The 21,037-nt window shown below is 37.3% G+C and overlaps 1 protein-coding gene across 1 annotated transcript in view; it reads left to right on the top strand.

Annotated features, from left to right (window-relative positions):
* GRID2 (glutamate ionotropic receptor delta type subunit 2) overlaps nt 1-21,037 on the top strand; it is a 690,454-nt gene that overhangs the window by 144,730 nt on the left and 524,687 nt on the right. Inside the window, exon 6 of the mRNA XM_015562999.1 lies at nt 13,464-13,583. Within this exon, the coding sequence (XP_015418485.1) occupies nt 13,464-13,583 (120 nt within the window). The remainder of the gene's footprint in view (nt 1-13,463; nt 13,584-21,037) is intronic.

Below are 21,037 nucleotides of genomic sequence, written 5' to 3'. Positions count from 1 at the left end.
TGGCTTCAGACATCACCAAAGTACCACTTAATTAGTCACAAAGAGCAACCCAAAGGGTTTTGTTTTTTTTGGACTTGGCAGGTACCAAAAGCCTGCTGAAGTGAACCCTACTCCATGAGGACAGCCCCTGCACAGCTTGTTCATTGAAGACACAGGCAGTCCTCATAGCCAGTCCGCCCAAAGGTCAATCCCATCCACTGATGTACCAACAGTAGTTAAGGATCAACTGCAACAGTAGAGCATACTCAACCCACACAAGGGACATCACTGGAGTACCCTGCTCAGGTGGATAGAGAGACTGTGCCATTAGGCCACACAGGATACCTACTATATAAGGCCACTCTGCCAAGACCAGGAGACATAGTTGATGTACCTAATTCATAGGAAAAACACAGGGAAGCAATCAAAATAAGGAGACCCAGAAACATATCCCAAAGAAAATAACAGGGCAAAACTCCAGAAAAAGAACTAAACAGAATAAAAGCCTAATCATCTACTGGATGCAGAATTCAAAACACTGGTTATAAAGATGCTCAATGAACTTAGGAGAGAGGTGATCTCAGTGAGAACAAAGAGATAGGAAACAAAGATATAGGAACCATAAAATAGACCTATTCAGAAATGTAGATTATAATAACAGAAATAAATAATACATTAAATGGAATCAACATCAGATTAGATGAAGCAGAGGATTGAATTACTGATTTGGAGACAAGATAGCAGGAAACACCCAATTGGAACAGCAAAAAGAGTTTAAACTAATTTAAAAAGAGTTTAACTAATTTAAAAAGAGTTAAACTAATTTAAAAAATGAGGATAGTTTAAAGGGCCTTTGGGACATCATCAAGCATAGCATCCTTTGCATAACAGTGGTACTAGAAGGAGGAAAGAGGGAGTAAGGGATTGAAAACCTATCTGAAGAAATAATGACTGAAAACTTCCCTAACCTGGTGAAAGAAATAAACACAAATACAGGAAGTGCAGGAAGTCCCAAACAATATGAACCCAACGAGGTCCACACTGAGACACATCATAATAAAAAGGCCAAAAGAGAGAATCCTAGAAGCAGCAAGAGAAAAACTTTTAGTTACCTGCAATGGAGCTCTCATTAAGACTGTCAGCTGATTTCTCACAAGAAACATTTCAGGCCAGAAGGGATTGGCATGAAATATTTAAAGTGATAAAGCACAAGGATCTATAACTAAAATTACCCAGCAAAGCAATCATTTACCTTCAAAGAAAAGATAAAGGGCTTTACAGATAAAAGAAGACTGAAGGAGTTCATTATCACCAAACTAGTAGTACAAGAAATGTTAAAGGGACTTCTCTAAGAAGAAAAATAATAAAATATCAGAAAAAATTCTCACTGACAATGGCAAACAATAAAAGTAGTGGATCAACAAACACTAAAGTTAGTACAATGGTTAAAAGGCAAGAGTATGAAGATCATTTGTATTTACAATAAGTTCAGGGACACACACACAAACAAAAGTAAAAAAATAATGACAAAAAAATCATAATTGTGGAGACAGTGAGTAAAAATGGCAATGCGGTAATGATTTTAGAGTGTGTTCAAACTTAAGCAACTATAAACTTAAAATAGACCGCTATATACACAGTTTGGTATATATAGAGCCCACACAAAAAAATTGAGAGAGAGAAATTCATTCAAGAAATAAAGAGAAAGGAATCCAAACACAACACTACAGAAATCCAACATATAACAGAAGAGAGCAAGAGAATAAGAACAGAAGACAACTACGAAAACAATCAGAAAATAATAAAATGACAGTAACTACTTACTTAATGTATTTCAGTTAGCATAGTTAGAGAAAGACAAGTACCATATAATTTCACTTATATGTAGAGTCTGATGAACAAAATAAGCTAACAAACAAAATAGAAACAAATTCATAGATACAGAGAACAAACTGACGATTGCCAGATGTGAATGGATTTGTGGGACTGGATGAATGAGGTGAGGGATTAAGAAGTACAAGTTGGGAGTTGCAGAGCTGTCATGGGGATGTAAAGTACAACATAGGGAATAATATTGTAATAACTGTATATGGTGTCAGGTGCAAGCAAGATTTATTTCAGGGATCACTTCCTAAGTTACATAAATGTCTAACCACTATGCTGTATACCTGAAAGTAATATAACATTGAATGTCAACTGCAGTTGAAAATTAAAATAAAGCAAATAAAAAAAAGAAAATTTTCAGCTACCTTACATGTTATTTTACATAAGGTTTGATTTGATCTTCCTCATAGTGGACCCTCAGTTTGAAGCTTGTAGCAGGCACCGGGCTCACTGCCCTGTGACTGTATTACCAGGGGAAAGAGCAGGAGGAGGAGGCATTCATGGACAGGGCAGTGCTGAGGGACTGCATGGCTTACACTCACGGCCATGCCTTGGCTGAGCCAGGAAGCCAGCAGCTCTCGTGAAAGCTTACGTACACATAATCAGTAGTAGCTGAGAAATGGTGTCTGCATTAACTTGAGAGCTGGAATTATTAATCGCCTTTGCAGAAGCCACGCTGAAGTGTGATTTTCAAAGTGGAAGCACCTCTGAGAAGCTCTCTAAGAGTCTGTCTGCTACTGACCCCTGAGCTGGCTTGTCTATTCTTACTACAGGAATGAGTGTTGCCTCTCCTAAATGGAAAGGAGACTTAGCCGAGGCATTGAAACAACATATTTTATGTAAGGGTAAAACAACAGCTCTGAAATACTCAAACGTTAAAGATATCTGGGGACAACCTGGCATAGCCATTGCCAAAGCTATGTTTGAGGAGGCAGTGCATGCCCTGGCTGATGGTGACTTTTTGACAGGGCCGGAAAACGGTTCCATTGCTCTGAAGCTGTGCTCAGTGCTGTGTTCTATTCATCTACACTTGGCATTGCACTGCTTCCATTTAAGTGCAGCATTCGGGCCAATCAGCTGCTGCCATTGCCACCAATAGAAAAAATTCTTAAAATCATTATTTGGCTCCATACAAATTTCTAAACTGGGGTCAATTTTCTTAGTGAAGTATTTGACCCCTCCCCCCATTTTAAATAAAAATACTGTGCTAATTAACAACATATATAGTAGAGATAATTTTCTTAAAGTGCCCTTTTGTTGGGGGTGGGGGTGGATCAGGACTTATAATCTGCATGTACATACAGATAGCAGGATGTCAGTCATTTTTGGAGATGGCAGTGTGGGCCATGTTTGTCATGTTAGACTTCCTAATGGCAATCACCCATGTGCTTGGGGTTTGTAATATGAGATAAGCCCTACCAGATCACTCAAATATAATTCCTTCAAGCAGCTTGTTTGCATGTCTGCCATAAGATTATAAACGAGTTACTGGAAATTATTAGTTTCTAGGTTAACTTTGCCATTTTATCCTAAAATATAAAAGGTTTTCTTAAAGTAATGATAGGGAAAATTTAATTTATTTGTTGCCTCTATAACAGTGATGGTGAACCTATGACACGCGTGTCAGAGGTGACACGCAAACTCATTTTTTTGGTTGATTTTTCTTTGTTAAATGGCAATTAAATATATAAAATAAATATCAAAAGTATGTCTTTGTTTTACTATGGTTGCAAATATCAAAAAATTTCTATATGTGACACAGCACCAGAGTCAAGTTAGGGTTTTTCAAAATGCTGACATGCCGAGCTCAAAATGTTCCCCATCACTACTCTCTAACTTGTTTCTTGAGCCCATTTCTTGAGTGTAAGAAAAATATTACACTCAAAATATGTGATTACATATAAAAGCAATGACATTTTCTGTGGATTCTACCTCTGTGATTTTCTAAATAAACTTTCTCTTATAGTTCGAAACCAGATAAAAACTTTTCTTGACTAAGTGCTTTAGCTTCCACGTTGAAACTTGTACAATTTTAGTTTAATAAAAATGCCACAGGTGTTTTGTTATTAAGTATACTAAGGGTATTATTTGAAAAGATATTTTTAAAATATTCTGTAAAGAATGTATTCTATTTTTGTGTTACTCTATTTTATACTTTTTTTTTTTTTTTTGCTTTTAGCAGCTTATACAATTTTAGAGTAGCAAGGTAAAGTACTGTTAATCTTACTTATTTTCCCCAATTTTAAGGCAGAGGAAACCGAGACTCAGAAAACTTAAATGACTTGATTTATTAAGTGTTGGTTATACAGCAAATTTGTTTTAAATGCCATGTTTCCTGGCTTCAATTCTGTGTTCTGTGTACCATACCATTTCCTCTTTTTATTGTTCATGGCAGAAGTAAACATGTCACTACTGTCAAATCATTTGGTTAAAGCAAACACACACATACACCAACAAATCAGGGGCATATACACCAGTGTTAATATTATATAAACAATATCCTTGTTTTCATATGGCCTTTTCAAATGCTCTGAAGTTGGAATGTACATTGATGAGGCAGCAAGAGGACTATTTCAAAGGCTCAGACTACATTTTGAAAAGCTTTTGTGGAAAAGTTTATTTGCACATATCTGCATGTTTTGATTTATTAATTATTAGAAGCTGCATTTAATTATTCATTTTAGTAAGGGGTTTTCATATATAATTTAAATTTGATGATGTTGCATACCCTACAATAAGCATTTAAATCTTTGATGTTAAATAAGTAAAACAAATAACAGGTGAACTTCTTGGGAAGAGAGCAGAAGGGGGCTCCATTATTACCACCGTAATTTGTTTTCAAAGCCACAGTTTGAAAACCACTCCACTGGGGCGTTTCAAAATCAGCTTAATCTGTGCAGATCGGCCATCACTCTTACAGATTGTGGAGTGGCCTTACACCCATGCAGCATGGGCAGCTTATCTGTATTTGTAGACTTGTTCTATGATTAAATGACAATCATTTCCTATTTTTTCGTACTGTTAATATTGAAATGGTTTCGAAGAGTACTCTTTGTTCATTCATGAATTCGTCACTCTTTTAGCACATATTTATCAAATGCCTAGCATGTGGAACGTATTATTCAAATTCTTGTATGTGATCATCTGAAAAGGAATTTAGAGCCTATATTGGCTAAGTATACAAAAAGCAATACTCTAAGGAGAGACAACAAAGGCCCCAAATTTGCTAAAAATACGATTCTGTGGAATCTTAGAAAAGGCCATGGTGCAGTGTGCACACGCTCAAGTCCCTGCTTCAGGCTGAGGGACTCTTGGTCAAGACAGCACACAGCCAAGCCCCCTGGTCCAGGAACTGTCCTGTCCAGGGCAAAGGGAGCTCTCCACTTCCTTTCCAGAAAAGCATGCCCCCCATGACTGGTCATTGCAGAGCCAGAAAGGTCAGAGCCCCTTGCCTCAATCTGTGACAACTCCAAAAAGTTATTGTAAAGTAACTAGAGGCTGGCCCATGGGATCAACTGAACTGCTGCTGTGTTTGCATTTATTTCCCCCTCCCTCTGCCCAACCCCTCTTTTCTCACTCTCTTGCAGATGCTTTTCTAGGAGGGCCACTGGTAACCCTCCTGCACACAAATCTACATTTGAGAGCTCTTTCCTGGGGAACCTGATCCCAAACCGATAAATTAGATTAGAAAAAAAGTACATGGAACTGATAGCATCTCAATACAAATTTGAAAATTAACAGTTTTGAGATAGGTAAAGCTATGGAGAAGAACATACTTCAGGTGGTGGGGGCACACCAGCTGACATACCTATTGGAATAAAATATGTGGACAATGAGAAAGATGGATGAAAATACTTGAGTACACGAAGTACATAGGGACATAGTTGGAACTGGAAAGAAATTGAGGAACGGAATTTATTTTCTAGGGAAGTGAACGACTAAAAACTTTCTGAGCATGGGTCTGACACAATCAGGGCTAAGCTTTAGGAAGACTATGCTTAAATCTTTTGTTCTATGATTCAAACAAAAACTAAAAAAAATATTACATTTACAATATATGATTACATATAAAACCAGTGACATTTCCTGTGTATTCTGCACGAATAAGCCAATTAAGATTTGATAGATCCTTCAATAAAAAAAACAAACAAAACAAAACAATTTGCTAGGCTCTTAAATCCACATTGGCTTAAATAATCAATTCCTGTTAAATCCTTTGCAGTAATTATTTTCAATGCTGAATGTGGGAAAATATAATATAACATTTGTGGCAGGATCTCAAGTCTCTTAATACCAATTCATTTTCTCATATTGAAACGTTTTGATAAATATATCTAAAAGCTATCTTTATACATGTTGATATCCGAAAGAGTATACTTTAAAATGACAAAATATTGAAATTATTGTAATTCTTATATGGCAATCTATTCATTCAACAAATATTTATTAAATACTACCATATGGTGTACTGTGAAATCACAGAATAAGGAATCAAAATAGAAATATCAAAAATAATTACAAGTGTGATCAATCATCCAAAAGGGGAAACACCGACTGTTCTGGAAATATGTGACTGGAGAACTTACTTTAGGTGTAAGAGTGACAGATAGTAGAAATGTTTAAGATGAGTAGTCATTAACGAGGAAAAGAAAGAGAGGAGCATTCTAGAAATGTGGGAGGAAGAATGTTTCATGCAGGGCATTAGAATGATAGCAAGCTCACAGTAAAGGGAGCTTGTCACATTTAAACAGCCTATATAATAAAAGAGAAACATGTAAATTGACTGTCCCTCTGCTATGCTCACCAGCCAATCAGTAGTGAGTATGCAAATTAACCTAACAAAGATAGCGGGTTAATTTGCATACACAGGCACCAAGTGGCCTGGGTCCGGGGAACATCCTTAGGACCCAGGCCACTCCTAGCCTGTAGGCCTGTGCATAGGCCCTGTGCATCTGGGTTTCCAGAATGCCCCCAGCCATTCTGGGTCTATGGGCGCAGGCGCCAAGTGGATGTTCTTGCCGCATGGCTGCTTGTGCATGCTCTGGGCTGGCTGCTGGCCTCAGGGGTGTGCGGAGACCCAGCAGCTGTTGTGTGTGCAGCCCAGGGTCTCTGCACGCCCCCAAGCCCGGCACCCACAATGCGGGGCTGGCTGCCAGCCTTGGAGACATGCCCCCCGGTCGGCAGGGACATGCCCCTAGCCCAATGGACACAACACAGGGGGTCCTCTGTGCATGAGCTAAAAAGGAAATACCTTTTCTTTTCTTTTCTTTTTTTAAAATATATTTTATTGATTTTTTTACAGATAAGAGGGGAGAGGGATAGACAGTTGGAAACATCAATGAGAGAGAAACATCGATCAGCTGCCTCCTGCACACTCCCCACTGGAAATGTGCCCCTAACCAAGGTATATGCCCTTAACAGGAATCAAACCTGGGACCCTAAAGTTACTAATCCTGCCCTAGCTAGTTTGGCTCAGTGGATAGAGTCTTGGCCTGTCGACCACAGGGTCTGGGTTCGATTAGGATCAAGAGCATGTACCTAGGTTGCAGACTCCTCCCTGGCCAGGGCCAGGTCAGGGCTCACGCAGGAGGCAACCAATCAAAGTGTCCCTCTCACATTTATGTTTCTCTTTGTCTCTCCCTCTCTCTTCCACACTCTCTAAAAATGAATGGAAACATATTCTACTGGAGTCCGTGTTGATGAGAACACCTTGGCGGCTGCGGTGGATGGTAGTGGCTGCAGCAGCGGGGTGATGGGACTGGCGCCTTCCCCTGATCAGCTGGTCACCTCCCACAGAGGGAGGCCAGACTGCAGCTTGGGCCCGCTCCCTATAGAGCAGTCAGTAGGACATACTCTGAGGGCTCCCAGTCTGTCAGAGGGGGCAGGCTGGGCTGAGGGAACCTTCCACCTAGTGCACAAATTTCGTGCACCAGGCCCCTAGTCTAAAATAAGACCAGATGCCTGGCTGGCATCGCTCATTGGTTGAATGTCGACCTATGAACTGGAGGTCATGGTTCCATCCTGGCCAGGGCACATGCCCAGGCTCCGTCCCCAGGCTGGGGTATGCAGCAAGTGGCTGATCAACGATTCTCTCCATCATTGATGTTTCTATCTCTATCTCTATCACTATCTCTATCTCTATCTCTATCTCTGTCTCTATCTCTGTCTCTATCTCTATCTCTAATCCATCTCTCCTTTCCTCTCTGAAATAAATAAAAATATATAAAAAAATAAAATAAGACCAGATGGCTAGAATAGAGACAGAAGAGGGCCATGGTTCCACATTACATCAAAGAAGTAGGCAGGGTAAATATCACGACAGGTTTTGTTTGTTTTTTAACCATGTTAAAAGGTCCTAAATTTTGAGTGGTAAGGTTAAGCCACTGAGGTATTTTAAAAAAAATCGTATTACTCAGTGGCTGCCAAGTAGAGAATCCATTCTGCTATTGGACTGGATGGACTGGATGAGAAAACACCAATTTGAGAGGCTGATGCTCTAATTCAGAAGAAGCAATGGCAATTATGTGGGTCATGGAGATGGATGAAAGCAGATATCTTAAAGAGATATTTAGGTTATTAAAATAAGATTTGGCAATTTAACATGAATGCGTGGGAAGAAGAAGAAGAAAATGACTTGGACAAAAATAACTCTGGAAAGTTGGGGATTTTGTTGTTGTTTTTGCATCTGTATACTTGAGGAATGGAAATCTATTACTTTGTTTTTTATATAAATCACTAGGTACCATTTAGAATTCATACACCTGAAGGAGAGAGAGAGAATTTTGGAAAACATAACCTGATTTACCAGAAATAGTATTGACTTGGAATATAAGTTAGCCTCTGTACAAAATGTGCACAGATACACTTGTTGCCATAAATGTTTTTAAAAAATCAGTCTGCCTTTGAAATATTTTTATTGTGGACTCAGTGTATACTCCAACTACAATGGCATTTGAATCATAAAGTGGGTAAAATGGTATAGTTTAAGTTAACTCAACATATATTTTAAGCAATCCACCATGATATACATATGTTATGTAGAACACTCAGTTTACATAATTTAGAGGAACAAGTATGAGGCACATGATGAAGGTTTTAGTTCAGATACCTCAAATAGCTAGTTGTCTGGGCCTCAATTTCTTCTTTCCTGAGATGTAAATAGCATGATCAGTAAGCTAAGCTAGTAACCTACCATTTTTAATTTGCCTCCAGTCTCTATTATAAATGAATATTTTGAGATTTTATATATATATATATATATCAAATTTCCCTAACCATTTCACATAAATTATTTTTTGTTTTCAATTTTTTTTTATTTTGCATCATGTATCTTAGTATTTATCTACCCATTATATTTCTTTTCTGGGTAGCAAAAGTAGTATTTTCCTTCTGTGTGTATTTCTCTATCTGAAATTAACTTATGAAACATGAGGGTATCAAGACATGCCACTAAGTCTGGCATCTCTCAATGTGCTCACAGCCTTGCAGGGCTCATGTTTATTTAACAAGGTGTCCTTGGTTACCAAGCAAGTCTGTAGGTTGCAAGGAGCCTAGGAATATGTATAAGGAAATTAGATGAGTGTAAAATACTTGATGTTCCATATGATCTACCAAAAGAATCTATGTTAGTTTGCAGACTCAGTATAGAAGAAAATTCTTCAACCTCATAAACAGAGTGAAATAAATTTTTAGTAATATTTTTTCTTCTTGTTTCAAATGTATCTATCCTATTTGTTAAGGAAAAAAAAATTTCCTTTTTCAGAAACTGATTATCCAATGGTAAATTATTCCCAACCTTGATTCTACACTTTTAATTTTTCTTCTCTTATGCTTTCCATATTTGATGCTCAATGGGGAAAGGGTAGGATGCAATCCAAACCAATTTTACTGGTTTTCTCTGGCGGCAAATTTTACTCTCATTTTAAAGGACATTGAGAAATCATTTATGTGTTATTCATACTATCAATGCCCCATTAGCTTATTTTGTTTAGAATCTGCTATATCATCAAGAGATTAAAAACCATAACTGTGCATGCATGAATACAATGACTGTTCATTGCCACCTGGCCAAGGTTCTGTTTACAAGGCTGATATGAGGATAAATAATTAAAAAAAAAGGTGAAGAGTATGGGAATATTCTTGAGCAATCAAAAATCAGAATTCAAGTGTGGGTCAGTTGAAGGGTTTATTTGCTTGAAATACCTCTCAATCATCCCTTCCATCTTCATGAGAAGGTTTTACTGGTTAAACATGCTAAATGTTCATTAAGAATATAACATAAAGCCCAAGCTGGTTTGTCTCAGTGGATAGAGTGTTGGCCTTTGGATTGAGAGGTCCCAGGTTTAATTCTGGTTAAGGGCACAGACCCTGGTTGCAGGCTTGATTCCCAGCAGGAGGTGTGTAGGAGGCAGCTAATCAATGATTCTCATCATTGATGTTTCTGTCTCTCTCTTCCTCTCTCCTTTTCTCTGAAATCAATAAAAAAAATTTTTAAATGTTTTTAGAAAATAATATAACATAAAGGAGATAAATTACAAAGTCATAAGGTGAACAAAGTAGGCCACAGTAAACTAAATACAGGTCCCTGATTTATGGTTTCATTCATTGTGTAATGTAAGTGGACTAAGATGCTCAGTACTAGATACAAGCTAAGAATTAAGACATTGGCCTGCAATGGCCATATGAGTATTGGTTTGGAATCTATACTAATAATAGAGGAATATGCAAATTGTCCAGGATGCTGTCATAGTAACGACCGAACATCAGGCTGTGTGGGGCAACCAGGTTGGCAGAGTGGGGGGGACAGTTGGGGGTGACCAGGCCAGCAGAGGGGGCACAGTTAGGGGTGATCAGGCCAGCAGGCAGAGGCCGTTAGGGGTGATCAGGCTGGCAGGGGGCCAGTTAGGGGCATTCAGGCAGGTAGACAGGTGAGTGGTTAGGAGCCAGTGGTCTGGGATTGTGAGAGGAATGTCCAACTGTTGGACATCCCCCAAGGGGTCCCGGATTGGAGAGGGTGCAGGCTGGGCTGAGGAGACCCCCACTCCATGCACGAATTTCATGCACCAGGCCTCTAATAATAATAATGCAGTGCCAGGAAGTCTAATGTTCAAAAGTTGAGAAATTATAGGAGTATAGCATTTTAGCAATTAAAAAATCATATTGACATACAATATAGTTCCTCTTTTTCTTAGAAATAAAGTACTATGACAAAAAATTAAGATTATGACATTTTAAGAATATTACTAAAGTGTGATTAAGGATAAGATAAGCTCTTATAAAATGTTACTGAATACCAGTTATTTGAACTTAAATGTAGTAATATATACTATTTTTGTAAGTCAAATTCCCACTGTATTTACCATTTGTAGATATTAATGATCATAAGATCCACTACACTTATCCTGATCTTTAAAATGTTAAGTGATAATTGAATTCTTTAAAATATTAGTATGAGCGAACATGCAGGATATAACTGACTTGAAAGAATTGGATAATTTATCTCCTTTATTTTTTTCTCACCCTATCCTTACCCTCCAACAGTAAAAGGAGTGAACAGGTCCTGGAACAGTTGCATTAACTCTTTTCTATCCAAGCACTAATTGGTTAAATGTAATTGAGTCAAATTTTGAAAAAAAATATTTTCCAAAGCTATGTGAATATTCAAGCATATAGTGACATTTTGTCACCCTAATAAACATTAGTTGAAAAATCAGGATCATGCTTACAATTTTTAGCAGAATTAACCTTCAAAAGTAGAGAATGAAAAAATAACATAGATGGTAATGCTGGTGATAATGATAGTAATTAAACTTCCACAATTTATTGAACACTACTATATTCTTTACATGTAATATAAAAATCAAAATGGCCTTCTGGGTTTGGTACTATTATTTTATAATAATCCCATTTAACAGATGTTGAAATTGGGACATAGAGAAATTAAATAACTTATCCAGGTTTACACAACCAGTAGATTCTGACAGCATAGACCAAATCCATGGTGTTGACTAAATCATACGTGAGAAGAGCACAGAACCATCAAATTCAACATATTTTTATTAATAAAGTTGGATAATAAAAGAGAAGTTGCTCATTAGGAAATAGTTATGGAGGATCAATTTTGCTGGTTATAACTGTTGAAAAATGAAATAGATTAAATACTAAAAGTAATGAGTAAGCAATAGTTTTATTGAATGCCTATTATGAACTTAGCATCATGCAACGGATATAAGACACATATGCAGTAGGAGATATAGCAGTTAGCATAATATCTGCCAATAAAGACCAGAAGTTAAGTTAGAGGTTATGGCAAATGAAATACAGGTGCTCTGTCACATGATGAGGTTATGTCCCAATAAACCTAAGTTGAAAATATTATTAGTCAAAAATGAATTTAGTTCATTTAACTTACCAACCGTCATAGCTTAGTCTAACTTATCTTAATGTGCTCAGGACACAATATCCAAAAAATGCTGGTAACTAAGTGCCCTCGAGAGTACCAGGGGTTTACCCTCGCAATTGCATTGCTGACTCCTAGCTGTACTCACTGTTGCTGACCGGCATCACCAGAGTATCGAACTTCAGGGGGCTAACAATAAAAAATCAAAATGCCAAGCACTGTTCATACCTGATTTGAATTGCTTCTGCACCATTGCCAAGTTGAAAAAAAAAAAGCGTAAGACGTAAGTCAAAACACATCATAAATTGGGGACTGTCTGTACATTTAATTATCAATATAGAGGTGATACTTAAAGCAATGTACCAACTGAGATAACTTGTTCAGATAAATGTGGTTACCAGCCTAAAATTCCAAGTTAGAAGTACTGTAGTTTAGAAGTGATTCCGAATATGATTTTTACTTATAAAATCCTAAATGATAAACTAAAACGAGAAAAGAATGGAAAACAAGAAAGAGAGAAGTCTGACCTACATTACCATCTGCTAGGAAAATGAACACCTGCCATGTTGAATGAGAGATGAAGCTTGGAAATTCCCAATGAATCTCCACAGCCAGCACTACTGGTTAAGAGCAAAAACAGATTTCAAGCCCAATTTAGCTTTCCTTTTTACATTTAGACAAGATATTTTAAAAAGGAGGAAAAATAAACCTCTAATAGGTTATAAACCCTGGCTTTTAGAATCCAAGAAATCACTTAAGGTCCAATTAGAATGGCATTGTGCTGAGAAAGAATATTATCCAATGTGTCTCCAGAGCAGATCTGTTCTCTCCAAAAGCATCTAGTTTTCTGACTGATGGATCCATGTGTGTCAGAAGGTATGAAGGCAACAAACCTAGCCTGGGATTCAGTCTCAGCGGGAACATCCTGTCAGTTTGTGTAATCATTTGACTCGTTGGATCTAAATATTCTGTCTGTGAAGTGGATAAACTTGGATTAAGTGATTCTCAAGATTACTTTCAATTGCTCTTCAATTTATGCTGGGCACTTATTAAAAAGTAGCCTATTAAAAATTGCATGCTTTCAATAATATTTATTTTATAGGTGGAAATTGTTTTACTAGAACTATCTTTTATGCTTTATTATTATTATTATTTTACTTTTTTTCTGAAAACTTACATCAGTATCTTTTCTCTGCTTTAGGGTGGAGTTAGTGGGTTGACTGGAGAGCTAGAATTTGGAGAAAATGGAGGCAATCCCAACGTCCACTTTGAAATTCTTGGAACCAACTATGGAGAGGAGCTTGGCCGAGGCATTCGCAAAGTAAGACCAGAAACATTGATAAATATGCTTTTTGTGCAGTAACTGTGGTTGTGTTTGAATGTCTTTATACAATACGTTCACAGTATACATTGCAGTTTCTACTGTAATTTATAAAAGAAGAAAGGGGGAGAATTAGACATTTAAATGACCTTAAGTACTTACCAGAAGTTTTAGTCAATGAATTCTATTTATGCTTCATAGGCTAATTTAAAGGAAGAAGGGTACAGGAATCTGATGGTTTCCTAGGGAACTAGCATAATCTTTCATTCATTATAATAATTTTTGTAAAGTAATGAATTTAATATTTGTACAATGCATAGCTGCGTGGTTTTCAACTTGTAACATACACAAAATCATAAAAAGAGCTTAGAGGAATTTCATTTAGTAAGAGTGAAGTCCTTCTATAAAACTGACATTTCAGTATTTCAGCTTCTCTATGTGGCATGCAGAAGTAGCAAATGGCTTGCAGGAACTGAGCTCTGGCGCTATACTTCAGATCACATGTAAGAAGAAACTGAGGGCAGTAAAGAATATTTCATGAACTCCCGGAACTATGACGTTCTTGAGGAGAAATATAAAAGCCCCTGGGGAAATGGCTGCTATAGTTTGAATTTGCCATTTTTACATATTTGAGGTAGGAAAAAACCCAAGGTAATTACATGTGCATACAGGGTTCATAACTATAAATTTCTAATTGTATAATGTTGCTGTATCAAGTTAAGAGGTTCTTTCAGTATCTGTTCCTTTTCAGTGTTGAGTATAGGATGCAGAGAAACTTAGACATAATTAAGGAGTTGTTCTAATCAGCAATAAAAACCTCTGCTAGAGGAGCTGAAACTATTCTAATGTGTTTTAATTATTGTTTTATATTGAAGCATAATAAACATAGAAAACTGCAAAAAATATTAGGATAGTGTTGTGAATTATTTTCAAGGAAACAACTACTACTATGGTCAAGAAATAGGACATACCAAGCATCCTAAACACCCGCTCATACTACATTCCCAACCTCCTCCCTTCTGTATAGTATAACCAATAGTCTGAATTTTATGATACTCATTTCTTTACAGTGTTAAATATAATTTTATTACCTGTACGTGCATTTACTGTGGTCTGTTTCTACTTTTAAGCTCTCAAGTAACTTTAAGGGTACTTTGAATTAGTTTGCGGATTGACAGCTCTATTTATAAATGGGGCAGTTTTTTTTTTCACATGGACACACACACATACACACACACACAATGTCTTCAAGGATACTTATCAAGAGAAAACTTTACCATACAAATAATGACAGTAGTTACTAGATGTGTGTACAAAATTGTTTCCACTCCTAGTATCTCCATGTCTCAGAAAGACTGAATGGCTTTGCAATTGACAAACTGTCAAGTTGTCAGTGTTTATTCTGCTGCAGGTAGCAAGGTGTATGCAATGCCTGAAGCCTTATCGCCTGGAGCGGGGACACTGTCAGCTCTCATAACTGAGTAGGGTTTGTCTGCTTAGGATTTGAATGTATATTGACGCAGTCACAAATGTTGGACTAATCTTGTCTGTGTTGGCCTGGTACGGAGAATTCATTTTTCAGAATTGGGAGAGAATATGAAAAGGATTACTTAATTTTCACTGATGCTGATCAAAACAAGAGATTTCCTGCTTTGATACCTATTGCATGTTCTTTTACTTTGATGTAAGGTGGTGTTTCATTCAGTAGATGGTGTGTTCAAGGTGTTAGACACTGTATCCTTGAAGATAAATTCAGGTGAACCTCAAAGCCAAATTTCTAAATGATCAAAGTTTTCTATGTCTTTAAACGTTCTCCAAAATTCTGGTTGTTCTGGTTTCTGTTCATCACAATCAAAATTACCAAAAAGAAAAATAATTTAAATAATAGCATTTTAAGCAATCTTCTAAAATGGAATTTATTCAAAGATATAAAAAGTAAATATTAAATTAAATATTTAAGGGATCAATTTTGTTTTTTTCTTAGAAGAGGAATTTTACACACTAGTTTGTTTGTTTTTCCTTATGTGTCTTAATTTTGCTTTGTTTTGCCAATGCCACTCACTTTTTACTAAGAAGACTGGGTTTTTTCCAGCATTAAAATTTAATACTCTAAACGTAATGTCTTTGAACTTTATCACTAATAGGAAAATGTAGCCTGGAAAAAATAGATTAAAACTGGTTTTGCAACCAATCTTAATTGCATAGTAATGCTTAGTATCTTCATAAAATTGTTTTCTTATGTAAGCTGATGAAATAAAATGGTACAGCAGAGATATTCTAGCTCCTAGGTATAATTGTTTTTCAGATAGATTTAGAATTTTTACTCAAGTTCTCAACATTAAGTTTAGAAATATAAAATCTGTAGCTTTACATTCTTGGGAAATGCACTGCTTTGCAAAAAGTACTTTTAATGAACTAAAATATTTTCTGCCTTGTACTTAGAAAGAGGAAATAACAGCCTAGCTTTCAGATGGCCAGTGATTAAATATTGTACAGGTATTCTTCAACATTGTACTTGTATTCTGATTCTATGATATCTAAAATAACATTTACTTTTCATATTACTGTGCTTTATGGTTCCTTATGGCACTTTTTGTAAACTGAAACTGTATGCATTCATATAATTATATATAAAAACCTTGTGTGTGTGTGTGTATGTGTGTGTGTGTATATATGTGTATGTAAACATCCTATCTAATAAAGAGGGATATGCTAATTGACCCTCATGCCATTGCGAAGATGGTGGCGCTCACAGCCAATAAGGAAGGAATATGCTAATTGACTTCCAAACCCTCAAAGATGGCGATTCCCACAGCCACAAGATGGCCGGCAGGGGAGGGCAGTTGTGGGTGATCAAGCCAGCAAGGGAGGGCAGTTGTGGGCAATCAGGCCAGCAGAGGAGGGCAATTGGAGATGACCAGGCCTGCAGGGAGGTCAGTGGGGGCGACCAGGCCAGCAGGGAAGGGCAGTTAGGGGCAACCGGGCCAGCAGGGGAGGGCAGTTGAGGGTGACCTTTCCATCGTCATATCCTGATGCTTAGCAGAGTTGGCCACTTGGTCACCAAAATTATACTCAGTTATTTTACTGGTCATTAGGTAAGATTATGTGCAATTTCTTTGTAGGTATTCACAGAGGATAGGGAAACAGTTTATTGATTATTCCAAGCAAATATTTAGATTGATTATTCTAATCACCCACAAAAGTGCATGCTCAATATGAATTATTGGTTTTGTAGTTCAAGATCATTTTCTAACAACTAGGCTAAATTTATATGTTTAATGAGAAAAGTATGTAGCCTTTCTGTCAGACACACTTGTGCTGAAATTTAGACTCTGTTACTTACTGGCTGTGTGATTTTGGGACTACTAAACCCAGTGAGTCTCAATTTCTTTATCTATAAAATGTGGATAATAATACTATCCCTGACTGTTGTAAAGATTAAGTGAAATTATGTTTGTAGATTACATAATGAGGATTAAAATAATGCTAATTTGAAAATGGACAATAATCTATGTCAACATTTTGCCAACACAAGAAATACAATCTAGTTGCTATTTTGACAAGAAATTGCTATGTGAGGTGGAGAAAGAAATTTAATTTTAGGTGTGATTGACAGTATTATACATGACAATCACAGTAACAGCAGGAAACAACCTTTTTGTTTTGTTTAATGTCCGTTTTAACTCTAAAATTCTACAAGTCTCTTAATCAAATATCTACAGCTCAATGGGAAGCAAATAACAGAGGATCCAGTAGTCAGTATATAGCCTGTATTAACCCAGTCTCTATAATTAAGCCCATTATTGGAAAACTTGCCATCCTATTTAGTGTCATATTTCTAACAATAAATTTATATCTTGAAAGTTTTATATAATGGAGAGAATCTAGTAAGTGCTGTGAATAAGAGACTCAGAGTGTCTTTAGTCCAAAGCAGATGACTGTTTGGATTAAGAATTCAAGAACATACCTGTTGCAGAGGAGGCAAAGTTCACTTTCCTTCTTACATTACTGGACAATATCCATAGTGGTTCACTCCAGAATCTATCCTGCCCCAACTTCAGACACACACCACCACCACCACCACCACCACCACCACCTCCTCCACCGCCACCAATGAAACTCCAGTCCAGCTCAAATTCACCTACGCAATGTGGCGGTACTTACTATCCACTGAACATCCCCATGTCTAGTTTCAGCCACAAAGGGAAATTAATGTTCATGACCCATTCCCAGAGCAATAATCATTAAAGCAATCTAAATTATAATATATGATATTTAGAAACATCTGCATATGTATATAAACATTTGTAAAAGAATATATATATTTCTTTGGCAAGGTCTCATTGTTATGATTGAACTTTAAGTGGTAGATATCAAATGTTTATTTCAAAGATGAATAAATGGGCAGACAATGGCAGGAAGGGGTCATATAGTAAGTCACTTGCTCATAAATGTTGGAAACTCACAACAGACTAATTTGATATGCAGTGACATTCATCATATGATAGGTTCAATTAAAGCATAATTCCAGGGTCTTGTTATTCAATTTCAAATCATGTGCTTTTCTCTTACCTCTGAGTTTCTCTTTAGTCTGTTAGAATATTTGCTTATATGTCTCTCTTATTCTCCCAGGCTTATCTTAACCCCTTCAGTGAATTACACATTCTCCTTCTAGAGGAACTTGGTTTTATACATTGCAACGATTATAAAAATGTATATAGCCTGGGCACATAATCTTACCCAATTTACTAATAGAATTTTCACAACTTGTTTGTTTGGGACCCCTTCATTTACACTAATGACTATCATATTCATATCCCTGATGAATAATTGAAATTGTAATCATGGCTTTTGGTGATAACTGATAGTGTTGCCCCTCTCATATCCTCCCTTTCCCCCCCCATTAATTTTCTTTTCATTTGTGACCAGGATACCTGACACACTAAAGTAGTCAGAAACCATTAAGATTTTAGTCCTAATCAAGCTGTTCCATTTTTCAGTGACTGGAAAATCAAGGGATTGATATATTTTTTTATTGTTTTAGATAGAAACTATGTTAAGGAAAACTTTTTGAGACTTTGGGATGACTTATATGTATAAACTATTGCCGCTTTTAATGTTTCTGCTACGAATTTAGTTACTGCTTTCTCCAATATGGAAAACAAATGTTTGGAAATGGAGATGCTCTTTTAGTAATTAGAAACACTTTTAAATATATATATATATGACTGAAAGGTCCCAGGTTCGATTCCGGTAAAGGGCATGTACCTTGGTTGTGGGCACATCCCCAATGAGGGGTGTGCAGGTGGCAGCTGATCGATGTTTCTCTCTCATCAATGTTTCTAACTCTCTATTCCTCTTCTTTCCTCTCTGTAAAAAATCAATAAAATATTTTTTAAAAAAAGAAACATTGATGAGAGAGAAACATAGATCAGCCACCTCCCACACATCCCCCATTGGGGCTGTGCCCGCAACCAAGGAACATGCCTTTGACGGAATCGAACCCAGGACTCCCCAGTCCGCAGGCCAATGCTCTATCCACCAAGCCAAACCAGTTAGGGCTAGAAACACTTTTATTAAAAACAGTCATTCAAATACAACAAGGGGCTTTTACATTTATTGGACATGAACTTTGATTTTAAATATTCTGTAAATATACTTTATCAGTATTATTGAACTTCATTATAAGAGTAAAATAGCATTTCTGGAATTTTTATGGTATAGAAATATATATATACATACACACATACACACACACACACACACACACACACACATCCTATCTAATAATACTCTTCATTTTAGTAAGGGGCTATCCCATTTAATAATAGACAAACATGGTAATTGACTGTACCTTTGCTACGCCTCCCATTGGCTAATCAGATTGATGTGCAAATTAACTGCCAACAAAGATGGCAGCTGGCAGCCAGGCAGCTGAAGCGAACATGAGGCTTTCTTGCTCCAGTGATGGAGGAAGCCAAGGTTTGCCGCCTGCAATGGCTGGGCTCTGAGCTGCACTCTAAGCAACACTGTTGCAATTATAGAAGCTAAACAAACCCCAGATACCTGCTTTCAGCCAGCTGGCCTCAGAACTGGAGCCGCAACAAAGTTTTAATTACAGAAGGTAAATAAATCCCAGAATAAAAAAAAAGAAAAAGAAAAAAATGGAGAGACTGGGAGCTTCAGTTGCAGGCTTGGCCCACCTGAAAACAGCCCTCAGCCCCTCATCCAGGTTGGCCAGGCACTCCAGTGGGGACCCCCACCCTGAGGGGCTGCGGGCAGCCTGAAAACAGCCATCAGCCCCTCATCCAGGCTGGCCAGGTACCCCAATAGGGACCCACACCCTAAAGGGTGTATGGACAGCCTAAAAAACGCCATCAGCCCTTCATCCAGGCTGGCCAGGCACCCCAGTGGGGACCCCAACCCTGAAGGGGGTGTGGGCAACTTGAAAACTGCCATCAGTCTCTCACCCAGGCTGTCCAGGCACCCAAGAGGGACCCCCACCCTGATCCGGGACACCATTCAGGGCAAACCAGCTGGCCCCCACCCGTGCACCAGGCCTCTATCCTATATTGTAAAAGGGTAATATGCAAACTGACCCTAACAGCAGAAAGACTGGGAATGACTGGTCACTATGATGCACACTGACCACCAGGGGGCAGACGCTCAATGCAGGAGCTGCCCTCTGGTGGTCAGTGAGCTCCCACATGGAGGAACTCTGCTCAACCACAAGTCAGGCTTATGGCTGCCAGTACAGCCGTGGTGGTGGGAACCTCTCCTGCCTCCTCAGCAGCACTAAGAATGTCTAACTGCAGCTTAGGTCTGTTTATATGGTATATAGTATATAAAAATCTCTGTTTTTTATATTTCAAAGAATTCTGATGGACAATTCTTATTATTTAGATGCATAGTATTATTATGATCAATTTTTCTGTGATATATGTTTCCAGAGTTGTACTATTTCCTTTGCCTTCTTTCAGTTCTTGTAGCTCCAAATGTTATTTTGAGGCACTGATTTTTGTTTTTGTTATTACTTAAAATTTTTAGCATTTTCACCAGGATCTTCAATGTCTTTTTAGAAAATTCTATGGATTTAATAAATAATCTCTTGAAGTTTTATAGAAAGCTAAGTTTGTGTGGAGCTATTTCCAATACGGAAAATAAACATTTGAAAATGGAAATGCTCTTTCAGTAATTAGAATCACTTTTATTAATCACAGTAATTCAAGTACAACAAGGAGCTTTCACATTTATTGGCAGTGAACTTTGATTTTAAATATTCTGTAAATGCACTTTACTAGTGTTATTGAACTCCATTATAGGAGTAAAATAACATTTCTGGAATTTATTTTTAATAATCAAAATGGAGAAATGAATCTCACTTTGAAAGGAAGTCCAAAATATCTTGGTTTACTATAGGTTATGCCTTGAAATGTTTAATTAACAAAATGAAT

This window comes from Myotis davidii, unplaced genomic scaffold, assembly GCF_000327345.1.
Source record: "Myotis davidii unplaced genomic scaffold, ASM32734v1 scaffold958, whole genome shotgun sequence".
NCBI classification, from domain to species: Eukaryota; Metazoa; Chordata; class Mammalia; order Chiroptera; family Vespertilionidae; genus Myotis; species Myotis davidii.
The sequence above is the reverse complement of the archived record's forward strand: the minus strand, read 5'-3'. Positions and strand labels throughout refer to the sequence as shown.